General features: G+C 43.1%; 1 protein-coding gene across 3 annotated transcripts in view; it reads right to left on the reverse strand.

The window, feature by feature from the left end:
* cpne9 (copine family member IX) overlaps positions 1-17,650 on the reverse strand; it is a 65,062-nt gene that overhangs the window by 4,343 nt on the left and 43,069 nt on the right. For 2 of the 3 annotated variants that reach the window (XM_072696568.1, XM_072696566.1), the window contains 13 exons: positions 16,850-16,913; positions 13,105-13,208; positions 11,635-11,739; positions 10,273-10,314; positions 10,101-10,176; positions 9,872-9,925; positions 9,722-9,783; positions 9,516-9,562; positions 7,804-7,985; positions 6,548-6,675; positions 2,206-2,308; positions 2,066-2,123; positions 1,843-1,916 (listed from right to left, as the gene is read on the reverse strand). In XM_072696568.1, coding sequence (XP_072552669.1) covers positions 1,843-1,916; positions 2,066-2,123; positions 2,206-2,308; positions 6,548-6,675; positions 7,804-7,985; positions 9,516-9,562; positions 9,722-9,783; positions 9,872-9,925; positions 10,101-10,176; positions 10,273-10,314; positions 11,635-11,739; positions 13,105-13,208; positions 16,850-16,913 — 1,099 coding nt within the window. Of the gene's footprint in view, positions 1-1,842; positions 1,917-2,065; positions 2,124-2,205; positions 2,309-6,547; positions 6,676-7,803; positions 7,986-9,515; positions 9,563-9,721; positions 9,784-9,871; positions 9,926-10,100; positions 10,315-11,634; positions 11,740-13,104; positions 13,209-16,849; positions 16,914-17,650 lie in introns of all 3 variants that reach the window. The other variant, XM_072696567.1, reaches the window with a different exon arrangement.

The following is a 17,650-nucleotide window of genomic DNA, read 5'->3' on the forward strand; positions in this document are numbered from 1 at the left end:
TGTAATTGACACTGTCCAGCAAAGGTCTGGGGGACAGTTTGGAAATTTTCAGGGACTTTAACTTTTACTTTTCAAGCGATTTACAAGACAAACCTTCACTTAAATTCTCAGACGGCACCTGCACCTTGCTCCTGTAGGCGCTATAGAATGCATTTAGTTGCTTAAAGTATAAATAGTAAGTGTGTGACTTTGTTTCAGGTGAAAAGCCCATTTACCACCCTGTTATTTTACCTGTTATAATCATTCATGACATTCAGCTGACGCTCTTATCCAGAGCGACTTACAAGGTTACTCGTATTACAGAGGTGGGCCAATGTAGTGTTAGGAGTCTTGCCCAGGGACTCTTATTGGTCCAGATCAGGAATCAAACCCTGGTCTCCAACATGGCATGGTAGCTCACCGGCAGGTAGTGGTGGCTCAGCAGTTAGCGCCCCAGCCTATTGATAACAGGGTTGTGGGTTCAATACCCAGGCTCGACAAGCTGCCACTGTTGGGTCCTTGAGCCGGGTTGGGTCCTCGGGCGCCGCAGAAATGTCTAGATATTTTTAAGCTCTGCTCTGATTGGCTGGTTTACGGCACCAGTGACGGCTCACTATACCCACATAGATAGGGCTGCTGTTCTCTCATTGTTTCCTCTCAGAGTAATGTGCTGTTAGTGAAGTCAAGTCAGATTTATTTGTATAGCTTTTTAGAACTGTTGTCGTCACAAAGCAGCTTTACATAATTAGTAATTAGTAAAAGAGACATAAAGGATCAAAGACCACCAGTGAGCCCCAACGGCGACATTGGCAAGGAAAAACTCCCTCAGAGCTGGAGGAAGAAACCTTGGGAGGAACCAAGACTCACAAGGGGGACCCGACCCGTCCTCCTCTGATCAGAACTATTTATTAATTATTGATAAAAATGACCAAACCATCTATACTGTTGAACTGCTCTGATCATAATCATAATATACTAATCATGGTGTAGATAGTTAATAGTGGTGATATTAATAGCAAGCTAAGGAGACTGTTGCTGATTAGCTTTTAGCCTCACCCCTACTCCCTTCACCCGGTTTCTTAAATAAGCCGGTGCTTTCCTTTCTGGTGTGTGTTTATCTGCAGTTCAGCTGTGGTAATCCAGTGTGTTTTTTAAGAATGGATGGAGAAAGAAGAGATGATAAGAACTAGCATTTGCTAGTGTTAGCTTTTAGCCCAGCACGTATTCCCTCTGCTGCTTTCCCTTTGTTGCGTGCCGGGTTTGAGCTCCTCTTCTGCGAACACTGGCGCCAGAAGAGCTGCAATCACTGTAGCAGCTGGTTTTCCCATAACTAGCAGAGTCTGGAGGTGATGAGCTGCTTTCTAGTATCAACAACAGCACATTCTCCTGAAGTCGCCATTGTGTTTTTGCAGTTTCACTAGCTTTGACTAGGGCTTTCTCTAGAGGACGGCGTGTATGTCAGTTTTGAGGAGTGCAAATACGACGAGTCAAGACTGTGATGTAACAGTTTTGGGGGTTTGGAATCGGCCTGTTTTCCAGCTCTGTTTTGGTTCAGCTGGATTTTTTTTTTGAAGGAGAAACAGCACACGGTTTGAGGTTCACGGTTTATCAGTTTAATGTACCGAACTCTAATTATTCAACAATGCCAAGCCACCATTCCACCATTCTAGGGCCCCTTTAAGTCGTAACTACATGGTGTAACACAAAGCTGACAAAGGTCGGTGCTAATGCAGAGGCTTGCGTTTCCCATGCTATGCCAACCCACATGCCTCATTAAGAACTTGCTAATTGGCTAGAGAAGGACAAATGCAGTAATGTGTAGTCTATGGGAACCTGGGCAATAGCATGCGTGATGTTGTGTACCTGAACGATATCCCGCTCTGCAGCTCGGCCTCTGGAGGACACCCGCACCTCGTCCCCATCCAGCTCCTCCATCGCTTACAGGACAGAGAGAGAGAGAGAGAGAGAGTTTTCTTGTTAAAGCGACAGTCTGACAAAACATCCCAAATGCAGATCTTTAGAAATGTTATCTTCTACATGCAAACAGATCAAAATCTACACAAGGCTACACACACTCTATACTCACCATCAAACTCTGCAGGCCCCACCCCCACAATGATGATCGACATGGGCAGGGAAGAAGCCTGTAGGGAGAGAGAAGTCATTTTTCACCCAAGATACTTGTACTGTCACCCTGGAGTAGAGGGAGATAGGTATGACACTCACATTGACCACAGCCTCCTTGGTCTGCACCATATCTGAGATGACTCCATCAGTGATCATAAGCAGGACGAAGTACTGAGAGCCGTCCATCACATCTGCTGCAGCACTGGGAGAGAGAGAGGCTCATGTCATTAAGCGCCACACAATTAAAGTCAGATTCAAGTGCTTTTACTTAAATAAAATCTTACAAGTTCATTAATTCATCCATCTGCACATCTATTTATCTAATTCATCTAGCCATCCAATAACCCATTCCTCTATTCATCGGTCCATCCATCCATTTATCTGTCCATTCACCAATCCATCCATACTTCCATCCATCTGAACATCTAAATATCTAATCATTCATCATCAATTTATCCATACTTCTGTCTGTCCATCATTCCATTTAGACTACCAATCCATCTATTGATCAATCCATTCATCCATAATCCATTTATTCATCCTTCCATCTGTTCATTTATCCATTCTTCCATTTCTCCATCATCCATCCATTCATTCATCCATCCATCCACCAATTCATGCATCAATCCATCTATCCATCCAATAATCCATTCCTCTATTCATCTGTCCATCAATCCATGTATCTATTTACCAATCCATCCATCCATCATCCACTTATCCATACTTCTGGATAACTCCATCCATCATCCACTCATCCATCTCTCCATTCATCCATCCATTAAGCTATGCGTCCCTCAAATCCATCCATTCATTCATCCACCAATTCATGCATCTATCCATCCATCATTGAATTATCCATACTTTCATCCATTTGTGTATTCATCTATCCATCCATCCATCTATGCAGCCATCAAACCCATCCATCTGTCCATTTATCCATCAGTTCATCCATGTATTCATCCATATATTCATTCACCCATCAATTAATTCATCCCTCCGTTAATCTGTCCATCCATCCATCCAGCCATTCATGCGTCCATCTATTGATCAATCTATCCCTTTGTCCATCTATCAGTACCATTTAATGACAAATTACAGACCATAATTCAATGCATAATTCAAGCATTCAACCATCTGGTGTGATAAACATTCTGTGATGTAGCTTTTAGTGGCATTCAACTCTTCAGACATCTGGATCCATTCATGATCCCTACTGTAAACAACTGTGACTCGGTGAGACTCCCTAAAATTGAGCATTTCACACATTTAACACTCTGAATGACTTAATGTACATCTATAAAACTCAATCATAATTATTTATTTATTTGGTAAAGCTGTAGAATTCCCTTTAAATGCATCAATTATTAAAGGTCCACATTTCAGTGTGTATTTCTCAAAATAATGTAATTAATTGACATATTTCTTGCCATCTCATTTACCCGTCTTCCTACACTCGGTCTAAGAGCGCTCTTGTACTGTAAAACAACGAGGCACTAAAACTAATAAATATTAAAATAATACACAAATAAATAATAATAATAATAATAAAACAGACACTGACACACACTGAGCAATTTCATGTGAAAAACGCTATCTGAAATGCCCTTAAACCCGGTCAAACCATCCTCGCTGTGGACAGAGAACACTCATAAAGTGAAGGCCACTCCTGCACCAGTGCCCTTGCACTACTCCACCTCAATAACAATCTTTAGATACTGTCTCATTTAGCTGGAGAGCGCGCGGCTGCTCCTCCAAAGCCGTAATGAAAGGTAAACAGCCCCAGATCGATCGCCTGGGGGCTTCCTAAAGCTTGCCTGCAGCCCAGCACGCACACGGAGGGGTCTCAGGATTTCAGACCCTTGTGATTGGGGGGATTTGCTTGTGCCTTGAACAAGCTGTGCATCAGTTCAGGTGGAGAAAGTGGAGAAAGCAGAAGCACAGTGCCTATCTGTCAGCTTCGCCGTAACTCGGATTTACAGTGGTGCGAGCCAGACTGAAAAGGTCAACAGTTCACGGTTAGCAGTCACCCTTGAGTGGAGCTGAATATAGGAACAGCGATGAGTGATGGGGAACATGCACATGCTCAGTATTCAGGTGGAGTTTCTGCGGTGGGTATGTGGGTGGGTGAGTGGCTTCCTTAAGTTAGGGCTGTAACAATACACTCGATTGTACAAAATCTTACAAAATCTACTAATACATCTTAACATACACCATTTAGCCATAACATTAACACCAGCTGTCTAATATCGTGTCTTGGAGCCATCTTAGAGCCACCAAAACAGCTCTAGACCCCACAAGACCTCTGAAGGTGAAGGTGTCCTGTGGTCCTATAAATTGTGAGGTGAGGCCTCCAAGGATTGTATCAGTGAGCCTTAGGTGCCCTTTTGATAGGTACTGACCACTGCATACCAGAAACATCTCAAAAGACCTGCCTGATAATTTACAGATGCTCTGACCCAGTCAGTTGTCTAGCCATCACAATTTGGCTCTTGCAAAAAGGTCAGCAATGACGGTTCACTTGCTGCCTAACATGTAGATTCCACCACTTTAACCTGGTAATCATTGTAATTCATTGCATCTGTCAGTAGTTTTAAGGATATGGCTGGTCATTTACATAACTGAAAATGTTCCCTTTTTCTCCCAATTAGGTAACCCACCCGTTCATAACCCCCTAGCAAAGCTCCTGACCATGGGGTCATGCCGGGAAGCAGACTCAATGAGAGGACAGGTCCCCAGCTAGCAGTTGCAGTTGCGCCAGCCATCATCGTTTAAGAGCGATGAGGGGAGAGAGCGCCATCTACCCACCCCCATAAAAAGCACGGCCAATTGTGCGCTCTCAGACTCCGGCCGCTGATGGCAAAGCGGCGTGACTTGGGATTTACTGCTGAGCCACTCAGAGCCCATTCGTGTTTTTAACTGTGTGGTATTTTTTCCTAAGGTGACCTAGACTTTTTCACAGTCAATTCCTGAAATTGCCCAAGTTGTGCATTTCTACCATACAATTTTGTGATTGGTGTACCCCTACTAATAAGAAAGGGAAGCTTATAGCCACCAATTACCATCGTGCAACTTGAATATCAAATCATAGCACATTTGCCCCAAACTGCTTTGACATTTTAAGCAATCTAGTCTTGTTTGTGTGGTTTCTGACACTGAATGACACTGTAATTCAGAACAATACGACCTCCAGGCTTGTAGACCCCCCTGGAGTCTACAAACCTGCCGGTGTGTCAAATGCATAGTTCATTTATTATATTAATATCTTAGTGATAATGCAGCACAGGAATACGGTTCAAACACTGGTGTAATTGGTGGATTTGTGTGTCCATCTATGGGTTTGTCTTCTGCCTCGCCGTTTATACGCTATTTAATTCAGACATTCTGCTGCTTTTGTAAAGCGAAGACTCTAGTAAACCAATTTCAAGATCCCAAACAATTCGTCCACATGAGTAAAGGTATGTTTTCACATTCAGGTATTTTTCTTTTCAATTCTGATTTCAAATTTTCAGGTTTAGGGTCAGAGTATCTCTTCACACAGTGCTTTAGGTTGCATGAGGTCTCATTACAGAGAGGGCCGAGACTGTTCTGAACATTTTGATATAAAACATGTGGGTATTATCTAATATGCTAGTGCCTTTAAAGGTGAATTTAAGTAGATATGCAAATATCGAGAAAAAAAAAAACAATTTCAGGCTTCGAGATTACAGCTACTACTGTTTTCACACCTGTAGTGTACGATTGTCCACTTACTCAAATCTATCTGAGATTATTTAACTCCTGTGTGGTATATTTATTGGCTATGCAGATGTTCATAGGCCTGAAGGAATGGTCCTAATTTGAGAAACTGTACATGAACCGAACAAACATAAGATGTTGTTTAGATTGGACATACTTTTGGGTGTACATGAAAGAGATGTTAAGGGGTCCAGATGTGTCTGCAGCATCTAGACCACGTAAGTCATGGTGGGGGCTAATGATTATTCCCTATGGATGAAATGCAGACATCCTGCATATGGGAACAGTCCAACAACATATGACGTATGGTAGGGTATAAAACATAAGGTATTGTCTGAGAGAGAGAGAGAAAGAAGACGGACACCCAGAATTGGCGGACTCTCTCCACACTGTACTTTTGATTGGAATAAAATGTTTCATTGTTGCAACTGAAAGACGGTGGTCACGAGTCTCCATTCAAAAGAAGTCCTCCGGAGAAGAAGAACCACGACACCTGTGAGGCAGGTGTGTAGTTATATAGACGTGAGGTTTGTTTGTGATGTTAGCACTTGGCTAAACTACGTTGGCTAAAGAAGAAACCATCATGGACACCAAACACCAAAGTGTTGCCTGAGAGAGGTTACATGTAGGGTGGTGGTGGTGGGGTGGGGGGGGGGCGGTGTAAATATGTTGCTTCTAGCTAATTTGTGTTGCTTGTGTCTCTTACTCGGCCACCTGGTTGATGACAGGAGCGAAATTGGTGGGTCCATAAAGCTGCACGGTTCGGAGACACTCGTAATACGCTTCCAGGACTCCCTCAATCCCCACACAGTTTGCGTTCTCACAGTCTGAGTTCTAGAGCAGGACGAGAGCACAGAACCACACAAATCTATATTACGATTGAATGACAATTTTAAAATGTCAGCAATTTTACAAGAGAAGGACCAAAACCAAAAACCTTCTTAACCTTTAATGGAAGTCAATGTGAAAAGTGATTTTGGAGCATTTCTATTGGTCCACTTATCATGATTTACTGTTGTTTATGTACTGATGGAGCCTGCCTATTCCTCACAGTTAGGCCTGGTGTTATAATCATGTATATTCACAATTCAGAATACAGAAATTATTATTGCAATACAGAAATTAATAAATAAATAAATAAATATAGCTTGGACGACTGGGTTTATATGGTGTTTTTCCATTGCTTTCACAGCAGACGATGTGATTCAGAGAGACGCGTTACAGAGGTAAAGAGTCTTACTCAAGGATTCTTACTGTACAATATGTTTGCCTTGCCCAGACAGGGAACTGAACTCCAATCTGCCTCAAGGAGAGCAACAGTGCTACCTGCTACACTACACTCTAAAATATACAGGTGCTACAACAGGTTCTTTAAGTGATGCCAGAGAGGAACCACTTTTGGTTCCCTAAAGAAGCATTTTTGTAACAGAGATGTGACATTTAAATGAATAAAGGACCATCAAGAGAAAGTTTTTGGATCTTCTGAAGGTTCTTCACACTCACACGGATCTCTATGACAAACCAAAAGTGGTCCTTCTAAGGCATCTCTCAAAGAACCATTTGTAGCACCTTTGTTTTTAGGAGTATACCAACCACTGTAATTGTGGCAGGTCACAACTTACCCCACTTTACCATTAGTATTTTGTTGTCTGTCTGTCTGTCTGTCATACAAGGTTTTTGCATAATTGACAAGTTGTGGCTTTGTCAGCTACACATGCAACGTTTTATTTATTTATTTGGGTTTTCTTTAATTATTCAACCAAGACTTCTTTTTACTACAGTATACTACAACATCAGTAACTACAACTGCAACTTTACTACAAGTTCCAATTAGGTCAAAAAGTGAAACACAGCAAAAACAGAGATACCAGGTTTTTGAATAAATTGAACAAATTGAATTTACTGAATATTCTATATGCAGAATAACAGGGAGATTTTATGTAGTGCTCAGGTGTGTCTCACCATAGGAAACGCGTGCGAGACGTTTCCGTCGGGAGGAATCTTGGCCCCAAAGCCGTAGGCAGGGAAGAGCTTATCACTGTCGTAATCCTGGATAATCTCCCCCACCGCTTTCAGCGCCATGGCATAGGCATTCATCTGATACGGACTCATGTAGTGAAGAGAGGTGGGCTGGGCTGGGTTACCTACAGTACACACACACACACACACACACACACACAAATATATATATTTATATATATATATATATATATATTAACAGACAGACAAATAGACAGACAGACAGGTAGACAGGTAGACAGATAGACAGACAGACAGACAGACAGACAGACAGCACTGTTGTTTTGGACACCCAGCATGGCCGCATGGCCCGGGGCCGTTCAAGGCGAACACTCGCTAAGGAGAGCAGCTGTGCTCCATTCCCTCCTGCAGCAGCAACACCATAAAAACCACCGCCTGAACAGCAGTGGGCAGAGTGCAGGCTCCACGTTCAGGCTGGGCTTGTTATGTGTTCTTCTCTCCCTCTCTGTTCTGACACCAGCTGCCCGTGCCAACCTACAGCTTTAACCCTGGTCCTCTGGCCACCCAGTCCAGCCCTCTGTCGACTGGAAGTGTCCCGCTGGTTCCCCTTTTGTGCTAATTTTAGTTCGTAGTCCACTGTAACGAACAAACTGTTGTTAAAGTGTACTCTTCTGACTCCCTGTCTTTCCTCCCAAAAAAAAATGTAATCCAAAAAGGAGCATGGGTCAAAACCAAAGTGGCAGACAAAGCAGCAAACAAAGCAAAAGGGCAATCCAAAGGAGCAAACGGAGGCGAGAGAAACGAGGTCAAACACGGAAAGGGCACACTGGGAAAATAACACTCGGGAAGGGACGAAATGTTGACGATACTTTGCAAGGAATGCTACAAACAGACAATACACACAAGCAGCAGGTGAAAAAACATTAGCAGTCCAGGGAGGAGGATCATGGGAAGTGTAGTTCATGGACTCAATGGACTCAAATATCTCAGATTCATTTTTACCACCAGTTTTAAGATCAAATCTTAGCAAAACTTTTAATACACAATGGACAAAAGTATTGGGACACCTGCTCATTCATCATTTCTCTGAAATCAAGGGTCCTAAAGAAAGAGTTGATCCTGCTTTTGTTGGAGTAACTGTCTCTACTGTCCAGGATGAAGACTTTCTACGATTTTGGAGGAACATTGCTGTGAGGATCGGATTGCATTCTGTGGCAAGAGCTTAAGTGAGGTCAGGATGTTGGACGATCACCACCCCACCTCATCATCCCCAACTCGGGATGCCCCCAAAAAAGGTAACACTGAATGGAGCAACACCATCATTTCAGAGAACACAGTAGTTCCCCTGCTCCACAGCTCAACGCTGGGGGGCTTTATACCCCTCTATCCCACTCCTGGCTTTGGTTGCCACCTCATGTTGCCAGTCGGTTCATGCCAATCTGCTCCAGACAGTCCTATTCTATTGGCAGTATTTCTTTACAGTGACTACACAAGCTGTGTGTGTCTGTCTACATTTGCACATCTATGTAAGCAATGGGTGCAACTTAAAGTGGCCGAATGCATTCACTAGAAGGGGTGTCCACAAACTTTTAACAATTTGTTTTAGTGAAGAAACCCATAGGTGAATAGAACATAAAGCATAGCACATTTGGGAGAAGAGATGTGAGCATTAATAGCAATGAGATGAAGCTCACCATTGGAGGCAGTGAAGTCTATGGCCACTGTGAAGTTGAGCTGGGTCCTGTTTGGACATTAAGAAGGGTCAGAGAAATCAGACACACTGACAACAGCTCTTAACGCTACGAGATACCAACAAGACATCCATCGCATTTGAGAGCCTAGTGGGAAGCCTCAGCTGGCTCAATAGGCTGTGAGACATTGAACTCTTCTTAACTCTCACCCTCCTCTGATGAAGTCCACGAAGGTGTACTCCGACTCCACTTTGAAGGACAAAAGCGTCACCTGGGGAGAGTGGGGAAGATTAGATAATGGGGGTAATTATGTAAATGAATTGGTAGGAGAGGACACTTTGACAGGTCCTTCTACTTACAGTTCCCGAGTTTACGTATTTCTTTTTTCTGCCTTTCTTTTTGGGGTTGAGAACCTGAAATTATACCACAGCAGACGTCAGAGGTTAGGATGATGGATCAGGGGTCTTTACAATTACAATAGACGTGTTCTCTCTTAAAAGAACTATAAGGGCTCTATGAGGACAGAAAAAAGGGAAATGGCTTCAATTAGTGGTGGAAAGCTTTCCGGCCGAGGCTTTTCTCTCTCACCTCGTACACATTAAACTGGCTCTGACCCCGAGACAGCTCTCTGTAACTGGTCGTGAACTCCCCGATGAAATCATGACTAAAGAGCAGGACAAACAGAAGGGGTTGAGTAAACTGATGCACCCTAAGAGACACAGCTGGAAGGTCAGTAAATCTACGAAGTGAAAAATTGTACCTTCCATCTCGGTCCCAGTCAAAGACGTCAACTTTAACTGTTCTAGAGAAAAACACAAACCAAACTTCAGTTTTTCTTAACTTTTACACACACACACACACACACACACACTGTGGACAAAAGTATTGGGACACCTGCTCAATCATTGCTTCTTCTGAAAGCAAGTGTATTTAACAAGGGTTTATCCCGCAGTTGTTGGAGTATCTGTCTCTACTGTCCAGGGAAGAAGGCTTTTTGCTGTGAGGATTTGATTGCATTTAGCGACACAAGCGTTAGTGAGGTCAGGATGTTGGACGATCACCACCCCACCTCATCCGTAATTCCCCAACTCATCCCAAAAGTACTGGATGGATCACCAACCATCCATCATTCCAGAGAACACAGTTCTTCCACTGCTCCACAGCTTCTCAATGCTGCTGGGGGGTTTTAAAACCCCTCTAGCCCTCAACTGGCATTAGGCAGCATGGTGCCAATACTAGGTTTATGTTAATCTGTTCCAGAGAGTCCTATTCTATTGGCAGTACCTCTCTACAGTGACTAGACAAGCTGTGTGCTTGTGTGTGCTTTTGCACACACATTGGGATGGTGGTAAATGGGTGCAACTAAAAGTGGCTAGAAGGGGTGTCCACAAACATTTGGACATATAGCGTAGATCTCCGCACTTGCAAAAACCTCATATCTCCAAAATGGAAACTACCTTCTCAACATTTAATGGAAGTCAATGTAAACAGATTTCTTTTTCTAGTCATTGTGGAGCATTTCTCTTGGTCCATTCATTGATGGTGAAATTTTAATACAATGTCAAGTGCCAGATTCAGTTTATGGCCAAAAAGTGAAAAAAAGGAAAACTGGAGACAGATAGATAGATAGATAGATAGATAGATAGATAGATAGATAGATAGACCCATATCCAACCAGCTCATGCAGTCTGACCTCTGCACATGTTGCTCTGGGAAGGAGGAGATAAAACGGTTTGCGGTCAGGAGCAGGAAGGCTGGCAGGGAGTGGTCAGAGGCAGTGGCTGTCCACTGCTAGGATTACTCTCACCTCCACTGAGACACAGCTGTCCAGAGACAGCGCACGCTCAGCATGGCTGCATCCTCATCACATAGCGACACCCCATGAGGCCTTCACACAAAGCCAGAGAGCGCTGTATATCTCACTACAGGAGACTGAAGGTGTGTGTGTGTGTGTGTGTGTGTGTGTGCTGAGGATAAAATAATGAATGAGTTAGATATCCAGCACAGCAACTCTATCAACATGTCCTGGACATATATGTGTGTGTGTGTGTGTGTGTGTGTGCGCGCGTGTATGTGTGCACGCGTGTATGTGTGCAATGCATTATTAGCCCGCTCGGCTCACCTGTCATAGTCCCCATTACAGAGAGCTCTGACGGGGATGGTGAAGGGCTGCCACACCGGGTTCAGAGTGTTTTTGATCACCTCCGTCTTATGGCAGATGGTAAACCTACAACAAAAGCCCACAGTGAGTCTGAGGAACAAGGGGCTAGGGGTTCACACAGCAGTTAGGTGATTCGCATGGCAAATCCACTTACATTATGAACATGCAAAAACATGCACAGTGTGGGGATACTCGACATGTAATGAAACCCCACTGCATTTCAAACAGGCCTGGATTTCAACCATATTTGGTAACTACATCTATAAAATAGCCTCCTTGGTGTGGTTTGGGACGAGTATGATTAATGTATGAAGGTTACGTGAAGCTAACGATTGAATTATGGCTTCAGTGAGTTAGCTAGCTACATTAGCCTTGTATAGCAGTATAGCTTGATTTAAGAACAAAGCTGTATTGAAGAAGTATTTAAAGTTTGATATAGTAAAATTCCTTTTAAAGCAGCGTAACAGCCTCATATCCAACGTATATTTGCCAATATTGAAATATATGTGACATGTATGAAATTTTGAAACTGGCCACATAAGTAACATATATTTTAGCCGTATTTCAACATATCGTTGAAGCATGCTCAAAAACGGGTAACGGTAACTTTATAGACATCCTAGCTTTCAATGGAAGTCAATGTAAAACGATTTTATTCCAAGTCATTTTGGAGCGTTTCTATTGGTCCGTTCATCAATTAAATTCTGACACAATGTAAAGAACATTTGTGAGATTCGAACTCAGTCAAAAGGTGGAAAACAGCAAAAATAGAGACACTAGGTTTTTGCGTGACAGTGACGATATACACACTTAAACCGCAAATGTAAAACATATATTTTACGGCCCTGAGTGGTCCAGCGGAATAAGGCACTGTCACTATGACCAGAGGATCACTAGTTTGAATCCTAGCCATCGGCAGCCGGGGCCCCTAGACAACGCAATTGTCCTTGCTCTCTCCAGGGTGAGTAGATGGCGCTTTCTCCCCACATCACTCCAGTACAATGCTGGCTGGCCCCATGCATCAGAGCCGGGTACACGGCACTTGGTAGCCCGGTGACGATGCATTGGCGGCAGCTTGCACTTGGCTGTCTGTACACGTGTCGGCCTTCACCCTCCCAGTGTCGGTAGCATTGCATTGCATCCCATTGATTGTGGGAGAATATGTATGGGTTGGGTCAATTGTGATCCAAATTGGGGAGAAAATACACAGAAATTAAACGTATTTGACAGTATATGATGGAAAATCATATAGAAAAAGTAAGTGGCTTTACATGAGAAAACATTTTGGAGCACTTCTATTGGATTGGGATTCTTGGCCCAGTCTTTTACGATGTATATGTGCGTATATAGCCATATATCAGATTTCTATTATCATTAAACTAAACTGAAGTCATTCTGGTCTGTACAAAGCTGTATTTTGCTGTCACTTACGTGCCGTCCTCATTGCTGCGGTAGAACACCAGGAAAGGGTCCGATTTCCCGAAGAAGTCCTTCTTATCCAGCTTGTTTGCGCACAGCTGCATAGTGGCAATATCCTGTTTGAAAGCATATACATACAGTAGATGATCATCTCCAAAACAGCTCAATGTATAAATGTATCTGCTTCCCCTTTTCAAGGTCCTAGATTTCAATAAATGCTTTTAAACTGAGAATCTCACAAATCTATAAATAAATAAATAAATAAATGTGAGGCTATACCGGTTAATGTCAATCTCACAATGCAATTGGCTGAAATCGGCTGAAAGTGTCCATCTCTCCTGATAACAGCAATCCATCCAACCAAATGCATTTAACCCTTTAACAGGCATTGTGACCGCATGATAGACCGTTTTTGCATGATCAAATTTCTGCAGACTCATCAAAATCCATCATCTTCAGCTGTTTGACCATATTCCCCTTATTGAATAGAGTGTGTGATTCTGCTTATGTCCACTGGGTGGAAATGTCAGAAAAGAATATCAAGATGCTAAAAAACAAGCAAACCTAGAAGTGTAATTACATGACGTGGCTTTTTATTCAAGCTACATGTTGAGAAAGTTGAGGTAAGACCAAAATGATGAAACTGCATGTTCTACAAATCTCAAAAATCTATAAATAAATAAGTAAATAAATGTGAGGAGAGATGGAATAGAGCCGTTTGTGCAGTGCTAATGGTAGCGGGTTATACACATTTATTACATGTTAGCTACCAAAAGCCAAAAGTCTTGGCTGACTACTCCAGATGTAAGCAGGGACAACTGTGCAACTGTGACTGCGGCTAACCGTTCCCTTTACCTCCTTTCCAGAACGAGGGAGGAGAACACAAACCCAGTACAGAGGACACGAGAATCGATCCCTTTGAGATGATGGTGTCGTGTTAGAGGAGAAAAGCTAGTGCTTCATCCATACTAATGGATCTTTACGCTGTGCTGTGATTCCGCCTGTGTGAACCGGTGTGTTGATCCCATGGGGATTCATGTCAACAGCAGAGAAGTCACCTGTGTAACTGCTGTAATTGGTGCCTAACAGAGAGAGGGTGTCAGGGGAATACGCTTGACGCCTCAGCCTGAGCGTTAACCCTGTTAGACCTTCTATGGTGCGTTCGCCTCTTTAATGGGCCATCTTTTGCTTTTCGTTGGATCATTTATGTCATGTTTACATATTTAAATCACAATCAAATGAATCTATTTTATCACAAAACTACTTATTAACTATGTAATTATACCACCGGTTAATGTCAATCTCACAATGCAATTGGCTGAAATCGGCTGAAAGTGTCCATCTCTCCCGATAACAGCAATCCATCCAACCAAATGCATTTAACCCTTTAACAGGCATCATGACCGCACGGTAGACCTTTTTTGCATGATCACATTTCTGCAGACTCATCAAAATCCATCATCTTCAGCTGTTTGACCTTATTCCCCTCATTGCATAGAGTGTGTGATTCTGCCTATGTCCACTGGGTGGAAATGTCAGAAAAGAATATCATTGATCGAAAGCTGCTAAAAAACAAGCAAACCTAGAAGTGTAATTACATGACGTGGCTTTTCATTCAAGCTACATGTTAAGAAAGTTGAGGTAAGACCAAAATGATGAAATCACATGTTCTATACCCCGAACCAATCTATTTGACAATAAAATTGATCTCTATGTCCCATTAACAAAAAGTGTGTGACCGCTCGGTTGAGCTGCCCAGTTAAGACAAACAGAATTGAACGCTATCGTTAGCTTAGCATAAACACTGCATAAGATCATATCAGCAATTTCCCTGCCAGATTGAATTGTGTGTGTTTTACCTTTGGACTGGCACGTGACATGAGCTATGAATATTCACTATTTCTGCCATATCTGAGGCTATGTATGAAATAGCTATAGCTACAGCTATCTAGAAAGGTAGCAATAAACATTACATTTGACTTTAACGTACATGAGGCTGTACTTGAGGGGATGGACATATTTGCCCTTGTTTTATTGATCACAGTAAACTGGATACAACACACATCAGTTCACGCCTTGAATTACCCTAACTGGGCAAGTCAACCGGCAATCCGCTTTCTGAATGAGTCATCTTTGTGTGACCGTTAAAGGGTTAAGTATCATTCTGCCTTATTTGCTTGTAGCCAAGCAACAACCATTCAACAGCAGAGGTAACTATTAAAAAGGTAACTATATGTTAAAAGTTAACTATACCACAGTTACCACTATAACCCGATTGGCTGAGAGGTATTCTATGTGTGCCAGCCTCACAACTATCTCACAACTGTGGCACTGTAAATATCAGTCCACCTTATTTACGACCAGGAACCCATTCAAAAGTATCACATGGTGCAGGTGGAGTTAAATGATATTAAATAACTACTTCCCCTCCCACCTACTGCAGAGAGAAGGCAATAAGATAGTTCAGAGACCCTCCCTGATACTAAATGTACTCAGAAATACGCCACAGAAATCCCATCTCAGTGTTTGCTCGATCCCCTGTGATGTCTCAGAGAACCTCCCTCTCCACCCACCACTCATCGTGATGCTAGTCAGTGCGGGTCTCTGTTAGCTGATGTACCACAATTGGGGGTTACTATTCTCCTCCAAGCGTGTTGAGCTCCAGTGATATTGTAGTAGCAGCAGTTCGAAAAGATGTAGTGGAGCTTCATGTAACTTAGAAGAAGCACATGCTAGACTTCATCCTCTCATCACTGGTAGCATCGTGTGATGGAAGTGTCCTCGCTACTGAGTGGGTATTAGAAATGACTACAACTGGGGAAACGAGTGGGTTCTAAATGTACAATGATGTACATCTGGCTGGTCTCCCTCTGCGCACCATCAGGCCCCTGCAACTCATCCAGAATGCAGCGGCACAGGTCGTCTTCAATGTTTCTAAATTCAGGCATGTCTCTCCACTGCTGCGTTCTCTCTTCACTGGCTTCCTGTAGCTGCTGCCTGCATCAGATTCAGATCCCTGACGCTGGCCTACAAAGCCAAGACTGGACCAACCAGCCCCCCCGTACTTGATGGCGATGGTCAAAATCCGATCTGCACCAAGAGCCCTTCCCGCCATCCTTTAAGATCCACAGAAGACGAGCGTCCAGACTTTTTTCTGTCCTGCACCGAAGTGGTGGAACGAGCTTCCCCTGGGTGTCCGAACAGCCGAGTTGCTCGCTGTCTTCAAACGCAGACTGAAGACCCTCCTCTTCTGAGAGTACTTGGACGAATAGCGAATAGAGTACTATGGTCACCTTATTGTCTTGTGTTTAGTAATGTCTAAAGCTTAGAGGATCTTTGAACTATTAGTCTATTCTAACTAGCTGAGGTTTTCTTGGGTAAATAGCAAAGCACTTTGTAAGTCATTCTGGATAAGAGCGTCTGCTAAATGCCATAAATGTAAATGTAAAAATGGAGCTTTGGTTCTAGTGGCACTTGCTCTGCTTTCTCTTGAGGACATAGAGAACATATTCTGCATAACTAGATGTTTGGAGTGAAAGAAAAAAGGTCCAGCTTTCCCAGTTAGTCTGAGTTTTTAGGAGGAAGGCCTGATAAATTACTTGCGTGTCTTCTGGGTGTTCTGAGAGAAAACCATGAAAACATACATACATTTGCTGTTGTAATAGCACAGCATAATGCAATCAGAAAAACTGGTGTGTGTGTGTGTGTGTGTGTGTGTGTGTGTGTGTGTGTGTGTGTGTGTGCGCGTCATACTGACCCTGCAGTTGCTGAGTTCCTCTGCTGTAAAGATGATGTTTCCACATTTCTTGCCCGGAATACCCCTAAAGGAGAGACGGGAAAGCAAATGTAATATATTTCCCAAAAATGAGGAGCATGATTGCCATGTCAAGAGTTTAATCCAGTCTTTGTGATGCCAAGGTAAAGAAGACATGTGCACATCTGCCGTGACCTAGATGGGTCAGAATAGCTGAGTGGAGAAAGTTCAGGAAGGGAAAATGTACTTTTTACTAAGCATGGAGGCAATATTTGCTGTGAGGAAGCTTCAGTTATTGCAGTCCCAGTGTTATAGTTATTCCTCCAGTAAAGAGCCAGTAAAAGGCTTTTAAAAAGACCAAGTCTTTCTTGTAAAGAGCATGAGGGCACTGGGGGACATGGCAGAAAGTAAGAGAGGATGGAGCAGAGAGGATCTGTGGAGGATGGGGGGGCAAGGGGGGGAAAAAGGAGCTAGGGTGATAAAATGATAAAAGCTAAGGTAAGAAAACGACTTGCACTTGGATTGATTCTGGAGTCAGAGGAGGATGTACAGTCCAGCAATCCTGACTCCCACTGCTAAAACAGTGTCCCTCTTATGCAGTAAAGAGAAGGTGCAGTGCAGTGATCATCAAATGAGTGAGCTAGTTAGCAGAAACATCATGTTTCTAATGTCTCTCTCCCCTCCGTCATGGACATTTACACTGCCCACTGCATCCGCAAAGCAACCAGCATTGTGGATGACTCCACCCACCCTTCACACAGACTGTTCTCCCTCCTGTCATCAGGAAGAAGGTACCGCAGCATC

The sequence above is a fragment of the Salminus brasiliensis genome, chromosome 14 (assembly GCF_030463535.1).
Source record: "Salminus brasiliensis chromosome 14, fSalBra1.hap2, whole genome shotgun sequence".
NCBI classification, from domain to species: domain Eukaryota; kingdom Metazoa; phylum Chordata; class Actinopteri; order Characiformes; family Bryconidae; genus Salminus; species Salminus brasiliensis.